The 21,092-nt window shown below is 40.9% G+C and overlaps 1 protein-coding gene across 8 annotated transcripts in view; it reads right to left on the bottom strand.

Moving 5' to 3' along the window:
* LOC117872006 (sodium channel protein type 5 subunit alpha-like) overlaps positions 1 to 21,092 on the bottom strand; it is a 336,265-nt gene that overhangs the window by 19,939 nt on the left and 295,234 nt on the right. For 5 of the 8 annotated variants that reach the window (XM_034759936.1, XM_034759939.1, XM_034759942.1 and 2 more), the window contains 2 exons: positions 11,347 to 11,469; positions 1,697 to 1,978 (listed from right to left, as the gene is read on the bottom strand). In XM_034759936.1, coding sequence (XP_034615827.1) covers positions 1,697 to 1,978; positions 11,347 to 11,469 — 405 coding nt within the window. Of the gene's footprint in view, positions 1 to 1,696; positions 1,979 to 10,437; positions 10,561 to 11,346; positions 11,470 to 21,092 lie in introns of all 8 variants that reach the window. The other 3 variants (XM_034759944.1, XM_034759938.1, XM_034759941.1) reach the window with 3 other exon arrangements.

Genomic DNA, 21,092 nt, shown 5'->3' with positions numbered 1-21,092 from the left:
ACAAGAGAGGAAACATTTGAATCCTGGAGAGCCAGGCATGCCCTGCCAGAGTAAGGCTCCCTGAAGGAAAGGAGAGGAACAAAATTAATCCTCACACTACTTATCTACTAACAACTGTTGTATCTAATACTAAATAGTAGTAAACTATAAACAAGAAGTGAGCGACGGCACGTTCAAAGCAGATATGCTAGGGCTCTGTCTCAGGCTGAAGTAGTTGAGAAGGAACTGAGAATGGTTTGCAGAGCAGCACTTTATAGTGTGTGCCTTGGTGTGTGGCATGAGGATCTATAGGATGCATACGCAGCCTGAAGGATGCTGCTAGCGGAAAATCTCCGATCAAAGGCTCAAGAGGTGCATACGCATTTGAAGAGGAGCATCCATAGGGACACGACTTGACGAAGAACTAGTAGATGAAGCTCGGATATAATCACTCCAGAACATATCTGGATGCTAGTATATCAAGGAGGGGTCAAACTCACTGTATTGACTGCATTTTAATAGAGATTGTCTCCGGTTTTGTATGGATCACTTCCTCTCCCATTCATACAACTACAGGAAGAGTTTACATGAAAAAGCATTATTCAGAAGACATGAAAGGCAGGATTCTCAGCTGGTATAAAAGGGCCAAGCTCTACTGACTTCAGAGGAGCTATTCCGATTTACAGCAGGTGAGGATCTGGGCCTTCATGGTATTTAGCTGTCTTTTAAGTAAATTTATCAGCTGGAAGAGAGGAGTAGGAGGAGCCAGCATCATGTGAGCAGCCAGATCTCTACAGCATGTCCTCTGCAGACCGCCTGTGGTCATTGGATGACAACTTCGGGACTTCTTTACTAGGTGATCAGAGGATTTTAGTAAATGACTTTGAGCTGAATTCCTCCCTCACACTACTTTTACTCCAGTATTACCTGCACTGACTTCATCTGAGTTACTGCCAATTTACAGGGGTGTAAATGAGAGGAGAATCAGGCCCTTTTCACTTAAGGTCTAACCGGAACACTGGTGATCCATCACAGGTTCAGTAAAGCCAATGAACTGTATCCTGGCACATATGCCTGCACACAATGCTGCTTTCATTGTAGGAACTCTGACTCAATTTTGCTCTGGATTACAAACAGGAAGAAGAACAAAATGGTTTCAAATCCACCTTTGGGGCTTGAGCACCTTCAGGATGACTCTAAAAGAGAAGTGCGTGGAGTATACCCCTGGAAACAGGGCCGGCTCTAGGCTCCAGCAAAGCAAGCAGTTGCTTGGGGCGGCACATTTGCAGGGGCGCAAGAATCCAGCATGGGAGCTGAGAACCAACAGGGAGCCCTCGGAGTTGTAGTTCCTTGGTTAGCTCCCTGCCTATAGAGCCAGCCCTGGAGCAGGGAAAGAACTACATTTCCCAGCATTCCCTCGGCCACTAGTAACAGGAAAGGGAGGAGGAAGGAGTATGGAACTGAAACCTGCAGCTTGCTGTGAATGGTAGGGACAGAGCCAGCTTTAGGTTTTTTGGCACCCCAGCCCTGGGCTCCCCCCGCACCCATGTGTTGCCCCAGCCCTGGGCTCTCCCCCGACCCGTACCTCTTGCCTCCCCAGCCCTGGGCTCTTCCCCCCCGCCACCCCAACTCTGCCCCCCCCCGCGCTCCCTGCCGCCCCAGCCCTGGACCACTTGATATCTACCTAACAAGAAAAAGTGTTTTTGATAGAACTTACCACCTGTAGAAGAGCCAGGTAACCAGCACCAACGTTATCAAAGTTGACTTTGACTTTTGTCCAGTAAAAATTGCCTGTCACATTATAGAGTATGCACTCGCTCATGTTATTAACAACTTTAGAGTCTAAAGGCATATCTCCTGCTGTCTTGTTAATGCATTTTCCAAACTTTCCTGCAAACAGGTTCACTCCCATGATGCTAAAAATGAGCCAGAAAATGAGGCAGACGAGCAGAACGTTCATGATGGAAGGGATGGCGCCTAACAGGGCATTCACAACCACCTTAAGTAAGTGAGAAAAAAGAAGAAGCATACAATTACTGCAGGCCTTCACATGAACACATCCCTAAGAAGCTGTTTTGTACACTAAAGTAACTGGGCCAAGCCTCAGCTGATGTAAACTGGATTAACACTAGCTGAAGATCTGCCCCATTATTTTGAAAAATTTAAGAACACTTAAGACTTCTTTTTTGTACCTTAAAAAATAATGTATCAGTATCTCACCCATACAACCAGTTAGCAACCAACTGTTGCTCATAACAGGGCAAGGTAGCAGTACCTCTCAGGATTCTCCCTGCTTCATATTGTACCCTATGTTTAGTGATGTGTTAAGCGTTATATCAGAGGTCAGCGGGGCACAAAAAATATTCTCACAATGGTTAAGGGACCAGGAGAGAGGAAGAGAAGCTTCTTTCTAAGCAGCAAAGTATCTAAATCTCTTTCTGAACTCAGGCCCCCTGCACAATACATGAAATTTTAACCCTAACTATGAAGGGCATCAATTATCTGAGTAGTAATTGATCCAATGGTGTCTCATCTGTCAAAGATACCATTGATTGGAAGCCATTATTACTGTGAGAAAGTGGAGTCACTGAAATTCTTGGAGCAGGGCAGCTATGGAGGATATCTGACCGCCAATATGGAGGATCTACTGTTACAATTTAATCCCTTACCTACTCCTAGCTCTACAGTGTGTAGCATTAAAACAGCCAACACACCCTGATTTAATATATATCTGACTCACATTATCTCACTTGATACTATACCAAACTCTGTATAATTCTGTTTTCTGCAGAGACCCGTCGGCTCCAGGCAGGATTAGTGTGCAAACCCATATATACAACTACACATACAAATATTGTATAAGAAAGGACCCAGTCACTTAAGGTACTTATAAACAATTGGCATAGGAACAAAAGTCAATGCTTGCAATATAGATCTGAACCAATGCAAATAGAATATACAATATGCATTCTATAATCCCCACAAAAATTCAGCAATATCAACATGCACTCCAAAATATAAGGCTAATATAACAACCACTTTATATATATATATATGTTATTCAGCATTCTAAACCACCATCCAAAATGTAAAAGCCTTTGATGCATGCTAAACATAACATGAAAGACATTTTCCCAAGAAAAATCTTTGTCACAAAATGTATTTTTTCACACTATATTAATGGCTTGTACAGTTTTTACATAACCACAGCTACTCTAGGTGCTGCCACTACTCTGCAGGACCAATGCAAAGTAAACTGGCAGACTTTCTACAGATTCCAGACTTTACTATATGAATTTGTCTCCTTGTTTATTTCATGCTTTCAAGATTAGAATCTGATATGCAGACACTAAGCCTTTCCCCTTCTCAGTTCACATTTCTGAAACTGAGACAAAGTGATATCGATCTGCAAAAATGAAATTTTATTAAATTGTGAATCTGGTTATGGAAAATGTCAGTTGTTTTCTATCATATTAGTGCCCAATTTTCTGACAAGCCAATAATATCAAATTCATTTCACCATTACTTTTGTGGTTCTGGAAAGGATAAAAGAGCACAGTAAAATGATTTTACACATTTAGAACAGGCAGTTTATTCTGGTACACTGAAGAAAATACACAATTACTAGGGCTGTCAAGCGATTAAAAAAATTAATCGCGATTAATCGCACAGTTAATAATAGAATACCATTTATTTAAATATTTTTGGATGTTTTCTACATTTTCAAATATATTGATTTCAATTACAACACAGAATACAAAGTGTACAGGGCTCATTTTATATTTATTTTTGATTACAAGTATTTGCACTGTAAAAAAACAAAAGTAGCAGCATTTTTCAATTCACCTACAAGTACAAGTACTGTAGTGCAATCTCTTTATCATGAAAGTTGACCTTACAAATGTAGAATTATTTACAAAAAACTGCATTCAAAAATAAAACAATGCAAAATTTAAGAGCCTGCAAGTCCACTTAGTCCTACTTCTTGTTCAGCCAATCGCTCAGACAAATACGTTTGTTTACATTTGCAGGCAATAATGCTGCCCGCTTCTTGTTTACAATGTCACCTGAAAGTGAGAACAGGTGTTCTCATGGCACTGTTGTAGCCGGCATCGCAAGATATTTACATGCCAGATGTGCTAAAGATTCATATGTCCCTTCATGCTTCAACCACCATTCTAGGGGACATGCGTCCATGCTGATGACGGGTTCTACTCGATAACAATCCAAAGCAGTGCGGGCCGATGCATGTTCATTTTCATTATCTGAGTCAGATACCACCAGCAGAAGGTTGATTTTCTTTTTTGGTGGTTCAGGTTCTGTGGTTTTTGCATCGTAATGATGCTCTTTTAAGACTTCTGAAAGCATGCTGCACACCTCATCCCTCTCAGATTTTGGAAGGCACTTCAGATTTTTAAACCTTGGGTCGAGTGCTGTAACTATCTTTAGAAATCTCACATTGGTACCTACTTTGCGTTTTGTCAAATCTGCAGTGAAAGTGTTCTTAAAATGAACAACATGTGCTGGGTCATCATCCGAGACTGCTATAACATGAAATATATGGCAGAATGCGGGTAAAACAGAGCTGGGGACATACAATTTTCCCCCAAGGAGTTCAGTCACAAATTTAATTAATACATTTTTTTAACGAGCATCATCAGTATGGAAGCCTGTCCTCTGGAATGGTGGCTGAAGCATGAAGGAGCATACAAATGTTTAACATATCTGGCATGTAAATACCTTGCAATGCCAGCTACAAAAGTGCCATGCAAATGCCTGTTCTCACTTTCTGGTGACATTGTAAATAAGAAGACGGTAGCATTATCTCCTGTAAATGTAAACAAACTTGTTTGTCTTAGCGATTGGCTAAACAAGAAGTAGCACTGAGTGCACTCGTAGGCTCTGAAGTTTTACATTGTTTTGTTTTTGAGTGCAGTTATGTAACAAAAAAAATTCTACATTTATAAGTTGCACTTTCACGATAAAGAGATTGCACTCCAGTACTTGTATGAGGTGAACCGAAAAACACTAATTCTTTTGTTTATCCTTTTTACAGTGCAAATATTTGTAATAAAAAATAATATACACTTTGATTTCAATTGCAACGCAGAATACAATATATATGAAAATGTAGAAAAACATCCAAAATATTTAATAAATTTCAATTGGTATTTTATTGTTTAACAGTGTGATTAAAATTGTGATTAATCGCGATTAATTTTTTTAATCACGATTAAGTTTTTTGAGTTAATCGTGTGAGTTAACTGCAATTAATTGACAGCCCTAACAATTACATAACTATTTCAAGTCCTGGAAATATATTTTGCACATTTCTGAAAGGAGCAAATCTTTTGCAAGACCGACTACCTATTTTTGCCATATGCAGACTTTTTACAACTACTGTCCCTTTTGCTAATTTTATCTTTCACTTTTAGATTTAGTGCATTCTTAACTTTATAGTTTTAACCCAATTTTTATTTTGGAAGCCAAGATGCAAAATAATTTACAAAGCAAATGATCATTGGAATACGCCCAAATAGATATCTTAATAATTTTCATTTGCTCTTTAATGTGATGTTTTTGTTCAATGTCCAACCATGTTGGCCCCAAACTACTGCAACTACACTATGTGTGACAGAGACAAAAACATTATGGCTGTTAGAGATAGAGAGATTACAGTGCAAATGATCATGCATAGGAACAGAACACAATCATGCAAGTTAAACAATACAAATGATGGTCATGCATGCATCCTCCTTTTTTCCTTGTGCTGAATTATGTTCAGTGGAGTGTAGATAACAAAATATGACACAAGACTTGAAGCAAATCATGTAACACCTCTTTGAATGTATTATTAATGAAGGGCCTAATTCTCCTCTGACTTATACTGATTTTACACCAACATAATGCCACTTGTTTAAAAGGAGCTACTCCTAATTTACATCAGTGCAAGTGACAGCTGATTAAGGATTTGAATATGTAAACAGATGAAACTATTAAGAATTTATGTTAAAGTTGAGACGCAAACATTGCAAAAGAAAGGACCAAATTTGTGTTATGTCTAGAAATAACATATACAGTACAATCATCTATAAGAGATGATTTTATGACACTGAATTCCCATTAATATCTTATTGGCCATGTTTGAAACCTCCTTCCCCATAACTTCTGTTAGGGGTAGCCTTTTGCCACCCAATGCCCTACTTGGCATCTGGAGGTGCTCTAAATCAGGAGTTATCAAACTTAATTGCACTGCAACCTCCTTCTGACAATAGAAATTACTACACAACCCCAGGAGAGGGGACCAAACCCTGAGCCCACCTGAGCCCCACTGCCCCAGGCGGGGAGAGGAGGGGGCCAAAGCTGAAGCCCCAGGGCTTCAGCCCCAGGCAGGGGGCCTGTAACCTGAGTCCCAACACACAGGGATGAAACCCTCAGGCTTCGGCTTCAGCTCTGGGCCCCAGGAAGTCTAAGCCAGCTCTGGCGATCCCATTAAAATGGGGTTCTGAACCACAGTTTGAGAACCACTGCTCTAAATCTTCAACATTTCCTTTCACCAATTCATAATGGGGCAGATCCTCAGTTTGCGTAAATTGTCATCGCTCTACTGACTTCATGGACAATTACACCAGCTGATGATCTGCCCAATAGATGTTAAGGCTTGAAAGGACCAGTGTGAACATTTAGTCTGATCTTCTGTGTAGTACTGGCCATAGAAAAGGTCACCCAGTAATTCTGACATCAAGCCCATATCTTTTGGTTGATCTAGGGTCATATCTTTTAGCAAGGCATCCAATCTCGATTTAAAGATTTCAAGTGATGCAGAAGCCACCACACTGTTAGGTAAATTGTCCCACTGTTTAATTATTCTCAGTGTTAGAAATGTGTGCCTTATTTCTAGTTTGAATTTGATGAGTTTGAGCTTCTATCCATTGAATCTCATTATGCCTTTGTCTGCTAGATTAATAGCCCTCTGCTATTAGAACTCTTCTCCCCATGTCAGTACTTATACATTGTGATCAAGTCACCTTTTAAACCTTCTTCTGGATAAGCTAAATAGATTAAACTTCTTAAATCCCTCCCTTTTTAAGGCAGATTTTTCAGACCTTGAATCATTCTTGTAGTTCTTTTCCAACCCTTGCCAATTTTTCAATGTCCCTTTTTAAATGTGGATGCCAGAATGTCAGTGTTTCAGTAATGGCTTCATTTATGCTCTATTAAGAGGTAATATCACCTCCCTACTCCTACTTGATATTCCCTTGCTTATCTTCAGAGAATCACATTAGCTCTTTTAGCCATCACATCACATGGGAAGCTCATGTTCAGTGGATTATTCACTATGACCCCTAAGCCCTTCTCAACTTCTGTTTTTCAGGATACAGTTCCCCATAGTACAAGGGTGCCCTATTTTCTTTGTTCCTAGATGTATGCAGTATTTGGCTGTATTAAAATGAATGTTGTTCAAGTGAGCCCAGTTTCCCATTTGATCGCTCTGTATAGTTGATCTATCCTTAACATTACTGACCACTATATTAATTTTTGTACCATAAGCAAGCTTTACCAGCAATGATTTTATATTTTCTTCCAGGTCATTGATAATGATATCGAATAGATTTGGGTCAAGAACAGATCCCTGAGACCACACTAGAAACATTACATCACTGGATAACAATTGCCCATTTACAATTACTTTTTGAGATCTATCAGTTAGACAGTTTTTGTCAGCAGGGTTTGGCAGCTGTGCACGCACCATTAGGCTACCCCTAGGCACCAGCCGAAGGCTCTGCTGCAGTTTCCCTGTGGGAGGCCGCCTCCAAAGGGTTTCTCTTTGGATAGCTGGAAAGTAGTTCTCTCCTAACTTCTAGAACCCTCTGTTGGGCTGGTGCAAGCTGAGGATTTCTTCTGCCTGCACTGGAACTCAGCCCATTGCCAGACAGGAAGAAATGGGATGTGGAGGGCATGGGGCCTGGCCACTCTGAAGTCTAGTCATGACAGGTCCGTTTGCCATGCAATCTTGGAGCCCTTGTGTGGGTGGGACCCTGCAGACACCACCCCTCCAAACCTATCAATGCCTCTAATTCACTGGCCCCAAATCACCTGTCTACCTCTCTATCTTTTAGTCAGGACCAATTGACTTCAAAGCCTAGGCACAATATAGTTTAGTGAAGCACCCTATGAGAATTTTCTTGCTTACATCTTAGTTCTGCAAAGTACTTTGAGCTCCTTAACTGAAGGCACTACACAAACACAAACTATTATCATCTCCTTATTCTATGTGTTTGCGTCTCAACATTAACATTATTGAATATCTCTCTCCTCTGGTAATTTTCCTTGTGCATTCTGGAGCATATGAGTTCCTAATAATGAAAGGTCTTACTGTCACTAGCCATGGTAAGTATGGTTAGACATGCTAAAAATATAATAATTTGATTTTCCAGTGGAACGTAGTCTCAATGATACTTTATCATAGTTTACAAGCTAATTCAGTACCTCTGATAGCTCAGAAAAAGGAGGCACAAAGACTGTACACATTTCAACTATATCTACGGGGTAGGGAGGACAAGAACTTTGTGTCAGAAAACCTGGGCATTTTAGGAACAGCATTTCTGGGACTGATGTAATAGAAAATGGTCTTCTCCTGCAGGTTTACAGCAAACCAACTTCTTCTCCAGCTCTCAGTAAACATCCCACCCAACCTTCCTTCAGTGTTTCTCGACTCTCTCAGTTTTTCAGCCTCTCAAATGCCCCATACTTTGGACTTGGATTACACACAGAAGTTGCTAGGTTTAACAACCATTTAGTTAAACCGATACAAACTTATGTATGGATATTCTTATAATGCTTTAAAACTGGCTATATGGGTTTTTATTGAGCTTGACTTAAGCTAAACCAATGTAAGTCAGGTCTAAATCAATTTAAGATGTCCACGCACAAATCACACCTTTAGCTAAACTGGTGCAACTATGCGTCTAGATCAGATCTTTGTCCCTCTCAGTTGCACCATATTTCCTGCTAGGGCTCCTGAATGTGGTAAAGCAATGTGGCCTGTAGTAGGTGAAGCTGGATATATGGCACAACCCACACTTCATAAAAATATGGGGCCAGATCCTCAGCTGGTGTAAACAGAAGTAGTTCTATTAACTTTAGTAGAGCTGCACCAGCTGGGGATCTGGCAGCTTAAGCCTATGCACTGTTTTGTGTGTGAATACTCTTTAAAATATGATATTGTTTGGGTTCACTAAGAAGAATGCAGTGTTTTGAACCAAAACAGTTCAAATTTGGATGCCCCACACTGCTCCACCAATGTACTTAACTACTTATAGGGTTAGCTCAATTTCTAGGCTCATTCAGTCCTCTGGCTGTCTTACTATGGCATGATTATGATATGGAAACTGGACCACTAGGACTTCAGCTGAAACCACCAACTTGTTGCACATGGACTGTATAGACTTTTGATTGCTAGTGACTTGTATTGAATTTGAACTTGCGATCTAGAGGCAAAAGACGCCATATTCCAAATTGATTTTATTATTAACACCGTACCATTTTCCTTGACATAGTTTAGGGATTTGGTGTCTCCAGATAGGACAGATGTAATTTTACATATATCAGAATCAGAAATCTTGGAAGTGGTGCTTAAGTTGGTACCTTATATACTCCCAAATGTTACAGGTTGTGCCATACAGAGATTTGTTTTGTTTTGCCTTGTGATCTACAGTATTAGTGGTACCTTTGACTGGTACAGAATGCAGCTATCGTCATTTGATAGTCATGCAAGATAAAAATAGTTTAAAGAACAAAGCCCAACTCCAGATACTTAAACATACTTGCTATGCTAATCAAGCACAAATAAATATGTATGATACTGGTGGATACAGCCATACATTCAAGAAAATGCAAATGGGAGAGGATAAACATGCAAGATAGAACAATGAACACAAGTCACATGCTTACAATGCTAATCCTGGCATTCTATATTAAAATTCAAATACTTTAGAGGAAAGTTTTTGTGAATTTGCTCATTTGTTTTCTATACATAGTGTGCCTCTAATGTTCACTTTCTTTATTAGTTAAAAAGTCCTCAACAACTTTGTGATTGATTCTAATTTTAATAAAATTTGGAAGCAGGAACAAACCTGTAGCAAAATTATTTTCCCTGATGTGCCTCATAATTAAAGAGACAATTGTTAGCCAGATGTTACCTCAGCCAAAAAGTTGTTTTTAAAACATAGTATGACAAATTATGCAGCGGGATTAGCTTATCATGAAATCCACCAGAGAGTAAAAGCTGCAGCTATACTAATGCAATCAATACAATGGAGGTGGTTTTTTCCCCACACAGCATTATCATTCATTTCCTTTGCAGTCATAATGAAAACAAAACCAAAGAAATATGGCCCTTTTACATGCTTGATGTTCACACAGATGGGCTTCGATGGTTGCTTTGTTTACTCTTACCCTCATCCCTTCAAATCGTGACAATGCTCTTAATGGTCTCAAAGCTCGGAGAGTCCTAAGGGATTTAATAGGACCCATTTCGGAGTATCCAAGTGAGTTAGCTATGAGGCTTATTAAAGAGACCTGAATGGAGACATAAAGCAAAAGTCCAAGCTATTAGCACAATCCTACCATTTTACTTCTCTTCTGCCGTTCCTTCCTGAAAAGAAAAAACCTGTTAGCGGGACAATGACGAAATACCCTAAATGGAAGATATCGAATTAGATCAATGCAAAAAGAAAAGAAGTTTTAACATCCAGATATATACACAATTCTTTCCACGATGCCTTCAGAATATAAAGCCTTTGTTCCAATTTAATGTAAACTCATAGAAATAGAGTCTATTTCCTTCTAGCGAAGCACACAGGTGCCTAGTAATGTCAACAGGACCTTTTTGGTCAGAAAAAGGGGAGATTACAATTATAAAAATACTATTCTGTGGCGGCAACAGTCTATTTAGTTTATAGCTGACAGAGGTGTGTGTGTGTATCTATCATTAGAAGTATTATTAAATCATGTAAATGCTACAATTTAGTGCTCTCCCAATGAATCACTTTAAGATCCTGCAAGAGCCAATGATTTATTAAAACGATAGAAGATTTTAAGATTGCCATGGTCGACTGAATTATCAATTCTAAATACCAATTTAAAAAAATCTCCCCTTAACCTGCCACTGGATCTGAGTTTATTATGGACTCTTTAAAAGAATTATGTATATAATTTGTGTGACTCTTTCCATTGTCACCGTTATCTGGATCCCCACACAGCACCTAAAAGAGAAGATTCTATGTTATTTTCCTGTAAGGAAAGTTAGAAGGTGCTCAGCATTAAAAGTGCTCATACTTGATAGACACTAAAAGATACCCTTACCCTTATGCTCTCAAATCTGGACAGGGCTCGGAGGGGCCGCAATGCCCTCAGTGTTCTGAGAGATTTCATAGCGCCCAGCTGGTCATAGTCAAGAGTTGTTGCTATCAGGCAAACAACTGAAATCTGTGCAGATTGAATGGAATTTGAGATTACTGGTCAAATGAACAAACACGAAGTAAATGGGTTTTACAGCCACAGATGATATTCACAGCCTGAATTCTTACTGACTGGGGAGTGAAAAAGGAAGCTACTCCCATGCACTGTAAGCATCTCTCTGACTTTCAAGAGGAAAATACACAGATTAATTTTTGTTCCATCTTTACAACCTTTTCTATTGCCAGGAATTGAGATCTGACTGACTACCTTAATATATGCATTGCTCACCTTGACAAATCCTTCGTTCCTATCTAAGGTGCTTATATGGCCCCCCATTAGTGTAACATCTGAGTGTTTTCCAGTCTTGAATGTGTTTATCTTCACCAGCCCCCTATAATGGAGGGAAATGCCATTACCCCCATTTTACAGAGGGGACCAGAAACACATCATGCAGGAGGTCTGTGATGGAGCAGGAAATTGAACCCATATCGTCTAAGTCCCAGGCTAGCATCCTAACCCCTGGGCCATCCCTATTCCTATAAGCTTAGTCATTTGAATACACAAGGCTGAGCAGACAGTAATCATCTCTAAACATCTTTGTACAATGCACTCAATGTTTTAATTTTTTATAAATTAATGGTTCTATTGCACCTTTTAGACACAGCCAGCAGTTGGGTAGCAGCTCCTGGAGTCAATAGTGCCAGGAACAGACACAATGGGTCAGATTCTCAGCTGGCATAAATCAGCACAGCTGCACTGGAAGAAGCATTGGTGTACAGCACCGAGCACTAGCCACTGATACACACTTTAATATGGTGCAATAGGCAAACTCACCTCACTGATTCAGCTCCCGTGGCTGGAGTGGAAGGAAGACGGATAATAAATGCTTCTCTACCATGGTGATAAGCATGGTATAAAAGCTTAATAGGTAGATAGATCAGACATAGGCTAGGTTTAAGTAGATAATTTTTATAGGTTCCATATATTAATTAGTCATATTTTTCTCTCCCTTTCTAAGGCTTGCTCACTTGGAATTAATGATTATCTATGGCACCCTGGCTTTTACAGGTGGAGGGCCTATGAAAAATAGTATTACTAAAACATTTAAAACTCTCTATAACATTTCTGAATTGAATTAGAATTAGTGTGGTATAAAGCTTTTACTGACACTCATTTGGGATGCTCTGTCTAGCCTGCTATTGTCTTCACCAGGGGTAGGCAACCTATGGCACGTGTGCCGAAGGCGGCATGCGAGCTGATTTTCATCATCCGAATGAAGTGAGGTTTTTACTCACGAAAGCTTATGCCCAAATAAATCTGTTAGTCTTTAAGGTGCCACCAGACTCCTTGTTGTTTCTGATTTTCAGTGGCACTCACACTGCCTGGGTCCTGGCCACTGCTCCAGGGGGGCTCTGCATTTTAATTTAATTTTAAATGAAGCTTCTTAAACATTTAAAAAAACATATTTACTTTACATACAACAATAATTTAGTTATATATTATAGACTTATAGAAAGAGACCTTCCAAAAACGTTAAAATGTATGACTGGCACGCAAAACTTTAAATCAGAGTGAATAAATGAAGACTTGGCACACCACTTCTTAAAGGTTGCTGACCCCTGGTGTTCACCATTCATTGTTAATGTAGCCAACCAAAACTAGGGTTGCTGAAACCTTTATAACCACAGTGCACTACATCACCAAGTAGTCTCTCATTTTCACACTCTCTCATGCTCATGTGTAGCACTGTAAATGTTCATTTAATATTCGTTTGCCTTTCACTCTGAGTTTCTTGAAATTTGTGGTTAAAATCTGGACCCTGATATTGCATTAACATAGAGTCAAATTCTGCTGTCCTTATTCACTCCACCCATTGACTTCAATGGGAATGTTGCCCAACTAAGGAGAAAGGATTGTAGGATTCAGCCCATAGTATTGGGCACATGTGCTGCGTATATAAAATAGCTTTTCAATTGCTGACTCACAACATTGTAACATGATTGGCATTACTGAGGTATTCCCTGTATACTAAGGACTCCACTACAGCATAGATACACAGCCCTGTGAGGTGTACTGCCCCAGTAGGAATTTCTGAAGGTGTCTGGACATATTTCTGCTCCTACCCCCTTTGGAAAATTTAATACTGATAATGTGTTCACCGCAAGCTTCATGCAAGGGTTTTTTTTTTGTCCAGTTAGATGGGAGAAAAGGGGTGTTGCTCCTTTAAGAATTTCTTACAATGGGTGGGAAGAAAGGGGAATGTTTACAGGGATGGACAGGAAGGGCAGGAAGCAGTTGTTCCCAGGTCAGGAGAAAGTAACTGCACTGCCCTTCCTGCTTATTGGAAGAGTGGGAGGATATTTATACCCCATGCAACCCTGCAGAGGCCTCTTTATGAGGATCAAGGTGGCAGCATACACCCACCCTGAATATGGCAAAAGGACCGGATTCCCCCTTGACCTGGTGTGGACATTATGCTAGTTGCTCTTTTCCTTGGGGGGTGCGGGAGGACTGGGAAGGAATTTTTCCCTCACTGACAGATTGACCAAGGTGTGTGTGTGGGGGGTCATCTTTCCAACAGCTGGTTTGAGACCCAGTGGGGTAGAATAAGAGGGTTAGGTTATAATGTCGCAACTTACTACATAAAACTTGTTGTGGATGTCCAGTGCAGGTACTCGGTATGGGAGGAATTCAGGTATCAGATAACATAGATTGGAAAAGGCTTGGAAGGAAATCATTCCTTAAGGGAGCTGAGTAAAGGGGTTTTGGGGCCCCTACATCTCATACAAGGGGAAGCAACCCCCCCCTCCTTTTCCTAGCACCCTTTAAAGGAGTTGAGGAAGAGGTTTGGGGCTCCTACATCTGTAGGGTTACCATATTTCAACAATCAAAAAAGAGGACACGGGGTGCCGCCCTAGCCCCGCCCCAGCCCCGTCCCCTCCCACTTCCCGCCTCCCTCAGAATCTCCCTACCTGTCTCCTGACTGCCCTCTCCTGAGACCCCCCACTCTAACTGCCCCCAGGACCCCACCCCCTATCTAAGTCTCCCTGCTCCCTGTCCCCTGACTGCCCCAACCACTCTCTACACCCCCTTCTCCCAACAGCCCCCCCCATAACCCCCAACCAATCTAACCCCCCCGTTCCCTGTCCCTTGCCTGCCCCCCCCACCAGGCCGAGGGAGAGCTGCGAGCTCCACGTGCAGCCAAACACTGTGGTGCTGCTCTGCGGGGGAGAAGGTAGCGGGGGAGGGGGAGGGACTCTGGCTGCTAGAGGCCCCAGTGGCTACGAGCGGCTTTCAATCAGGCCCAGCCATCCAATCAGCCGCGCTGCACTCTGCATGAGGGGAAGGGGGAAATCCCGGACATTTCTACTTTATTAGAAATCCCCCCCCCGGACGGCCATTTAAAGCTGAAAAAGCCGGACATGTCCCGGGAAACCCGGACAGATGGTAACCCTATACATCTGGTATAGCAGGGAGGTGACCCTCCTCCTTCCTGTACTGTACAAATTGTTGCCAGGTACTCCCAGATATTTTAAGAGAATAAAGTTGCAGCCTAATTAAACCACACCTGGTGCCTCCTTTCTTTTGTCTGGCATAGCCAGACAATGGCACTAGTCCTGCAGAGTCCCTTTCCACAGTTGTTTGCCTGTGGGGGAGGTGAACGAAAAAGAGAACTGTGTGCCTTATTATGAATAGGTTGAGACATGATATGGAAAACAGAAACTAAATTACCAACGCACTTGCTAAAAGTTCAGCTCTTTCATTTTTAAAAAAATGCATTTTTACAACAAAAGGATTAAAATGCAGTGCAGCTACAATCCTTTCCCTTTGTTATCTTTACCCAGAATGAGTTAAAGGCAAAACTTTTGAAAGGTTTTCAGGTCTCCCGCACAATCAGGGGTGCCATTGGGCGGGGCCAAGGGAGGGATCTAGCCCCCCCCCCGAGTTTTGTAGGGGAGATCAACTCACCCTAGCTCCAGACGGAGCTCTTAACTGCAACAGCTTGAGTGTGATATGTGGAGTTCAGAAGCTGTGAGCAGCACAGCCTTTGGGGCAGGGAGTTTGTTTATAAACAGAGGCAGGGTGATTAAGATAACAAAAGGCTTGTCATTAAAGTAAATTAATGATCCTGAAAGCACTGCCAGGCACTTCAGTTAAAAGATAGGAAACAAAGGGTAGGAATAAAAGGTGAGAATGGAGAGAGGTACACCTCTACCCCAATATAATGCAACCCGATACAACACGAATTCGATATAACGTAGTAAAGCAGTGCTCCAGGGGGGGGGGGGGGGGGCGCGCGCAGGGCTGCACACTCCAGCGGATCAAAGCAAATTCAAAATAACGCGGTTTCACCTATAACGCGGTAAGATTTTTTGGCTCCCAAGGACAGTGTTATATCGAGATAGAGGTGTATATATTCAACATATTCATAAATGATCTGGGAAAAGGGGTAGGCACTGAAGTGGTAAAATTTGCAGATGATACAAAATTACTCAAGATAGAGATACTGAGAAGAGTTACAAAAGGTGACTGGGCAACACAATGGCAGAAGAAATTCAATGTTGATAAAAACAAAGTAATGCACATGGCAAAATATAATTCCAACTATACATACAAAATGATGGGGTTTAAATTAGCTGAACCCATCAATAAAGAGATACTGGAGTCACTGTGGATAGTTCTCTGAAAACATCTGCTCAATGAGCAGTGACAATTAAAAAAACAAACAGAATATTGGGAATCATTAAGAAAGGGAAAGATAATAAGAGGATAATATCATATTGTCTCTATATAAATCCCTGGTATGCCAACATATTGAATAGTGCTTGCAGATTTGGTCACCCTATCTCAAAAAGATACATTGGATTTGGAAAAGGTACAGAGAAGGGCAAAAGAAATTATTAGGGGTATAGAACATCTTCTGTATGAGGAGAGATTAAAAAGACTGAGACTTTTCAGCTTGGAAAAGACATGACTAAGAAGAGATATGATAGAGGTCTCTAAATCATGAAAGGCGTAGAAAAATTGAATAAGGAAATGTTATGTACTCCTTCACATATCACAAGAACTAGGGGTTACCCAATGAAATTAATAGGCAGCAAATTTAAAACAAACAAAAGAAAGCATTTCTTCACGGTCAACATGTGTAACTCTTTGCCAGGGATGTTGTGAACGCCAAAACTATAACAGGGTTCCAATAAGAACTAGATAAGTTATTGGAGGTTTAAGTCCAGCAATAGCTATTAGCCAGGGTGGACAGGGATCCAACACCATGTTCTGCATGTCCCTCGCCTCTGTTTGCCAGAAGCTGGGAGTGGGCAACAGGACAACTTTATGATTGCCTGTTCTGTTCATTCCCTCTGAAGCAGCTGGCACTGGCCACTGTTGGAAGACAGGATACTGGGCTAGACGGACCATTGGTCTTACCCAATATGGCCATTCTGATGTTCTTATATAGAACCCAGGTGTATCTGCTCCACGCTGTAACCTACTAGACCCTGCTCTCCTCCCAGGAGTCCTGACGGGGGTCTCTCTCTCCACAGAGTTAGTAATAAAGTAAGAATATACATTAAAATTTTAAACCTAACCAGTGTCCGTTAAGTGACTTGGCACAAGATGTCAGAACATGTTATTAGAGCTGAATGGGTCTAATATTTACTTAATTTTCTTTCTTTTATAAAGGAATTAGATACAGGGCTCCTGTCAGCTAATTGCTAAGTTATCTGCCAAAAAACCTAGAGTTTTCAAGTACCTAGGTAGCTCCAGGAATCATGGTTAAAGTTGCCCCCCCACCCCAATCTGAAATGGTGCCCCTCCTCCACATGTGCTTTATTCTCTTCTTTCCTCAGTCCCAGATTTATGGGCCATAGGTCCACCTCTGCTCAAGGTAAAAGGTCCATTGTTCAAATCCTATAAGACCAGGTTTCAGCTCAGAATGGGTTACCAGTTTCTCTAGAGTGCCACAAATGTCACCCTGAAATACATCACAGGTGCTGCTGTCCTCCTGACACAGATTTACACAGTATTAGATATCTATTCAGAGGATTAGGCCGTCAAGCTGTGTGATATTTGGCAATGATTTACAAGGCTGGAGTCAGTCCTCAGTTCGAGACAACTTGTCTAAATACTCTACTGTTGATTTCAAAGGTATTTGATTTCTCCCTGTCAAATTTTATTTATAGGAAAATCACTACAGCAGAGAGTTGGCTGCTTGGACTTGATTAACTGTGACCCCAAAGGCTATTAAAAAAAAAAAATCAAACAGCTTTCGAAATCAGTGCTGACTGCCGCACATAAGCACGGCAAAAAGGAAAGTCAGCACTTTTCTAATGTGTGTTTTTTTCTTTTGCCAGCTTGTGAAGACCAAAGCCGCTGTAGCTTACTGCCTTATATTCTGTATTAAATCAGACTTACCCCCTGAATCCTGCAGGAATCTGGAAAGCACCGGTGGAGAGAATGTAAGCCCCAATTTTAACAATAGTGCACATTTTTCTAACTGTTTTAATATTTGTATTTTATAGCCCATAGGATTTTCTAGGTAAAAATACATTTGAAAACCATGAAATATTGTAATATTATGGCACTTAGCTTACTCCTATGGAGCTTCTATGTCTCCATAAAGATGTATCTTCATTAGGAAAAAAAACAAAAAGCATGTTGTTAACTCATGTTAGCAAACATGTGAAAACTAATATGAGGTGAAATCCTAGTGATGACCAGGCAGTTTGTAGTCTTCACACATATTAGCAGGTCAAGATAAAGACTATGTGGGAACCTAGGGTTTATATAGATCTGCTAATGTGCTAACATTAAAAGCTGCCTTGGCATCTCTAGGATTTTATCTTGTATAAGTTGCCATGTGTTAGCTAACCTAAGTTAAGAACATGCTTTTTTTTCCTAGAGAAGACCAGATCCAAGAGGTTAGTGTGGGATTGGGTGACTTACGTGTGGGAGTGGTGATCTACGGTGCGTCTGGACTTTAAAAATCAATAGGAAAGAGAAAAGGGTATGCTTTAAGTTCCAAATGTGCCACATGTCCCTTTCCCCTTGCTATGCAGACCATTTAAGTATATATTTTGAACACATATTTCTAAGGCATTTGCTTTAAAAAAATCTTTTCAGTCCCCTTCTAAAAAAGTTATGAGAAACAAGCACGTTTCTGTGAAGTACATGTCTCTCAATGAGTTTGTTTGAATATTTCCATCAAACCAATCATATTTATGTAGCATTGTGATGGGGTGTTCACCCCCATACTAAGCCTGAAGGGGTTAAGGTGGCACAGACAAGGCCAATTAATTTCATAGGCTGCACCTGGTGGAGAGTTTGGCTTGATTGCAAATGACTAATGCCTCAAAGTTCTGTTGAGGGAGAAGGTGGCTAAAGTACAGTATAAAGCCAAGTATCAGAGGGGTAGCCGTGTTAGTCTGAATCTGTAAAAAGCAACAGAGGGTCCTGTGGCACCTTTGAGACTAACAGAAGTACTGGGAGCATAAGCTTTCGTGGGTAAGAACCTCACTTCTTCAGATGCTTCTGCAGTGAGGTTCTTACCCACGAAAGCTTATGCTCCCAGTACTTCTGTTAGTCTCAAAGGTGCCACAGGACCCTCAGTATAAAGCCAGGCAGTTTGCAGCAGAAAGGGAGCTACAGGCACTACAAATTGTGTGAGGTGCATTTATTACAACACCTACATGTGTGCTTCAGATAGCTTCTAGTGAAACACCAGTTACACTGTGAATGAAAGTACTGGATCTAACTCTGGGCCAAAGTTAGTTGGAACTGAAACGATGCAAGTACCAAACAAATTGATGAAGACTGCTGGGAATTCAATAGATGAAATATTGCACATGACATTAGAACTCTACACAAGGAGGGGGGGTCGACCTAAGATACGCAACTTCAGCTATGCAAATAGCGTAGCTGAAGTTGGCGTATCTTAGGTCGATTTACTTGGCTGTGAGGATGGTGGCGAGTCAACTGCTGCCACTCCCCCATTGACTCCGCTTCCGCCTCTCGCTGCGGTGGAGTTCCGGAGTCGACGGCAGAGTGATCAGGGATTGATTTTATCGCATCTACACTAGACACGATAAATCGATCCCTGATAGATCGATCACTATCCGCCGATCCGGTGGGTAGTGTAGACGTACCCTTAGTGTGTGGATGCTGGAGTTGAAAGACAAGGAAAGGCTGAATGAAGTCAAAACTTTTAGTCATGGGAAAATTAGCTATGATGGAAAGTTGCAGGTCCAAATGTGGATTTAGATTTACTTTTCTAAAGTTAATGGTAAAAAAGAGACAGTAAGTATTAAAGATTAAGTGTACCAGTATATGCATGAAAAGTAGAGTTGGTTTTGTCAAATATGTACAGATAGGTCCAAAAAAGAAAAAAACAGGAAGAGTAGAGACAGCATATTATATAACAAAATTGGGCATTAGTACATCTAAAAGAATATCTGACTATGTAGCTGACATGACAGCTGAACTAGTAGCTATAATACTAGCATTAAATTAGATCTGGGATGGACATCCAGTAGCAGCGGTCATTTTTTCGGATTCAATCTCAGGCCTTATGGCAATAAAAACGGGTGTCTCAGTATGCAGAAGTGATATAATCAATGAAGATATATGTCTAATAAGACAGTTAGTACAGATGGGGACACATGTAGCATTAACTTGGATCCCAGCGCACAGTGGGATAATAGGGAATGAAATGGTGGACAAAGCAGCTAAAAATGCTGTAAGAAGTGGAAGGATTGACATAGAAATACCCTTGAGTAAACAGGAATTCAAAAGCCTAGAACAGAAAAATTTAAACAAGGAATGGGAAAAAATTTGGATGAATGAAAAAAGAGGAAGAAGATTTTTTGAATTGTGCCCTAGAGTGGAGGATTTCGACACTTCAGGACTTGGATAGGACTAATGGTGTATCTTCGTTTAGAGTTCTAACTGGCCATTGTGGCTTAAACAAAAATCTTTTTTTGAATAAAAAGACACAAGATGGACTATGTGATTTCTGTAAAGTGGAAGAAACAATTGATCACTTTTTGTGGGTATGTCAGGGCTTTGATAAAGAAAGGGAAAAGTTTTTTGAGGCATTCAAATGTCTTAAGGTTAAAAAAAATTACATGATGGATTTAGTAAAAACATCGGGGAAATGGAGTCCTATTAAAAAGATGCTCAGACATTACCTGAAAGACACAGGGCAGAGTGAGAGGATCTAAACCGCTATGTACTGAGGAATTAGAGACGGTGGCGGCTATAGACTATTTAGTTGTCTGCTTCGCCATAGAGAGAGAAAAAGGAAAATAAAAAAAAAAGGGGGCTAGTTGGGCTGCTGGCTGGGCTTGAGGTGGCTGTTTGCAGGGCTGCAGGCTGGCTGTGTAGACTAGGAGAGGCTGAGAGCTGGGCTTGGGTTGGCTGGCTGAACAAAGCTGGAAATACAGGCTGAGAGGGAACGGCTGGAAGCTACGTTGGAAACTGAGGGAGAAGAAGCAAAGGATGAGGAATGGCTTCAGATTAGGAAGAAGAAAAAAAGAACAGAAATATCTGTATCTGAAGAAGAGGGAGCAGACAGGGATGGAAAAAAGAGTAAGGAAAAGGATTAACATCTCAATTATCAAATCACTAGCTGAAAAGGTAAAGATGGGAGATGT

Source organism: Trachemys scripta, chromosome 2, assembly GCF_013100865.1.
Source record: "Trachemys scripta elegans isolate TJP31775 chromosome 2, CAS_Tse_1.0, whole genome shotgun sequence".
In the NCBI taxonomy this organism is placed as follows: Eukaryota; Metazoa; Chordata; order Testudines; family Emydidae; genus Trachemys; species Trachemys scripta.
The sequence above is the reverse complement of the archived record's forward strand: the minus strand, read 5'-3'. Positions and strand labels throughout refer to the sequence as shown.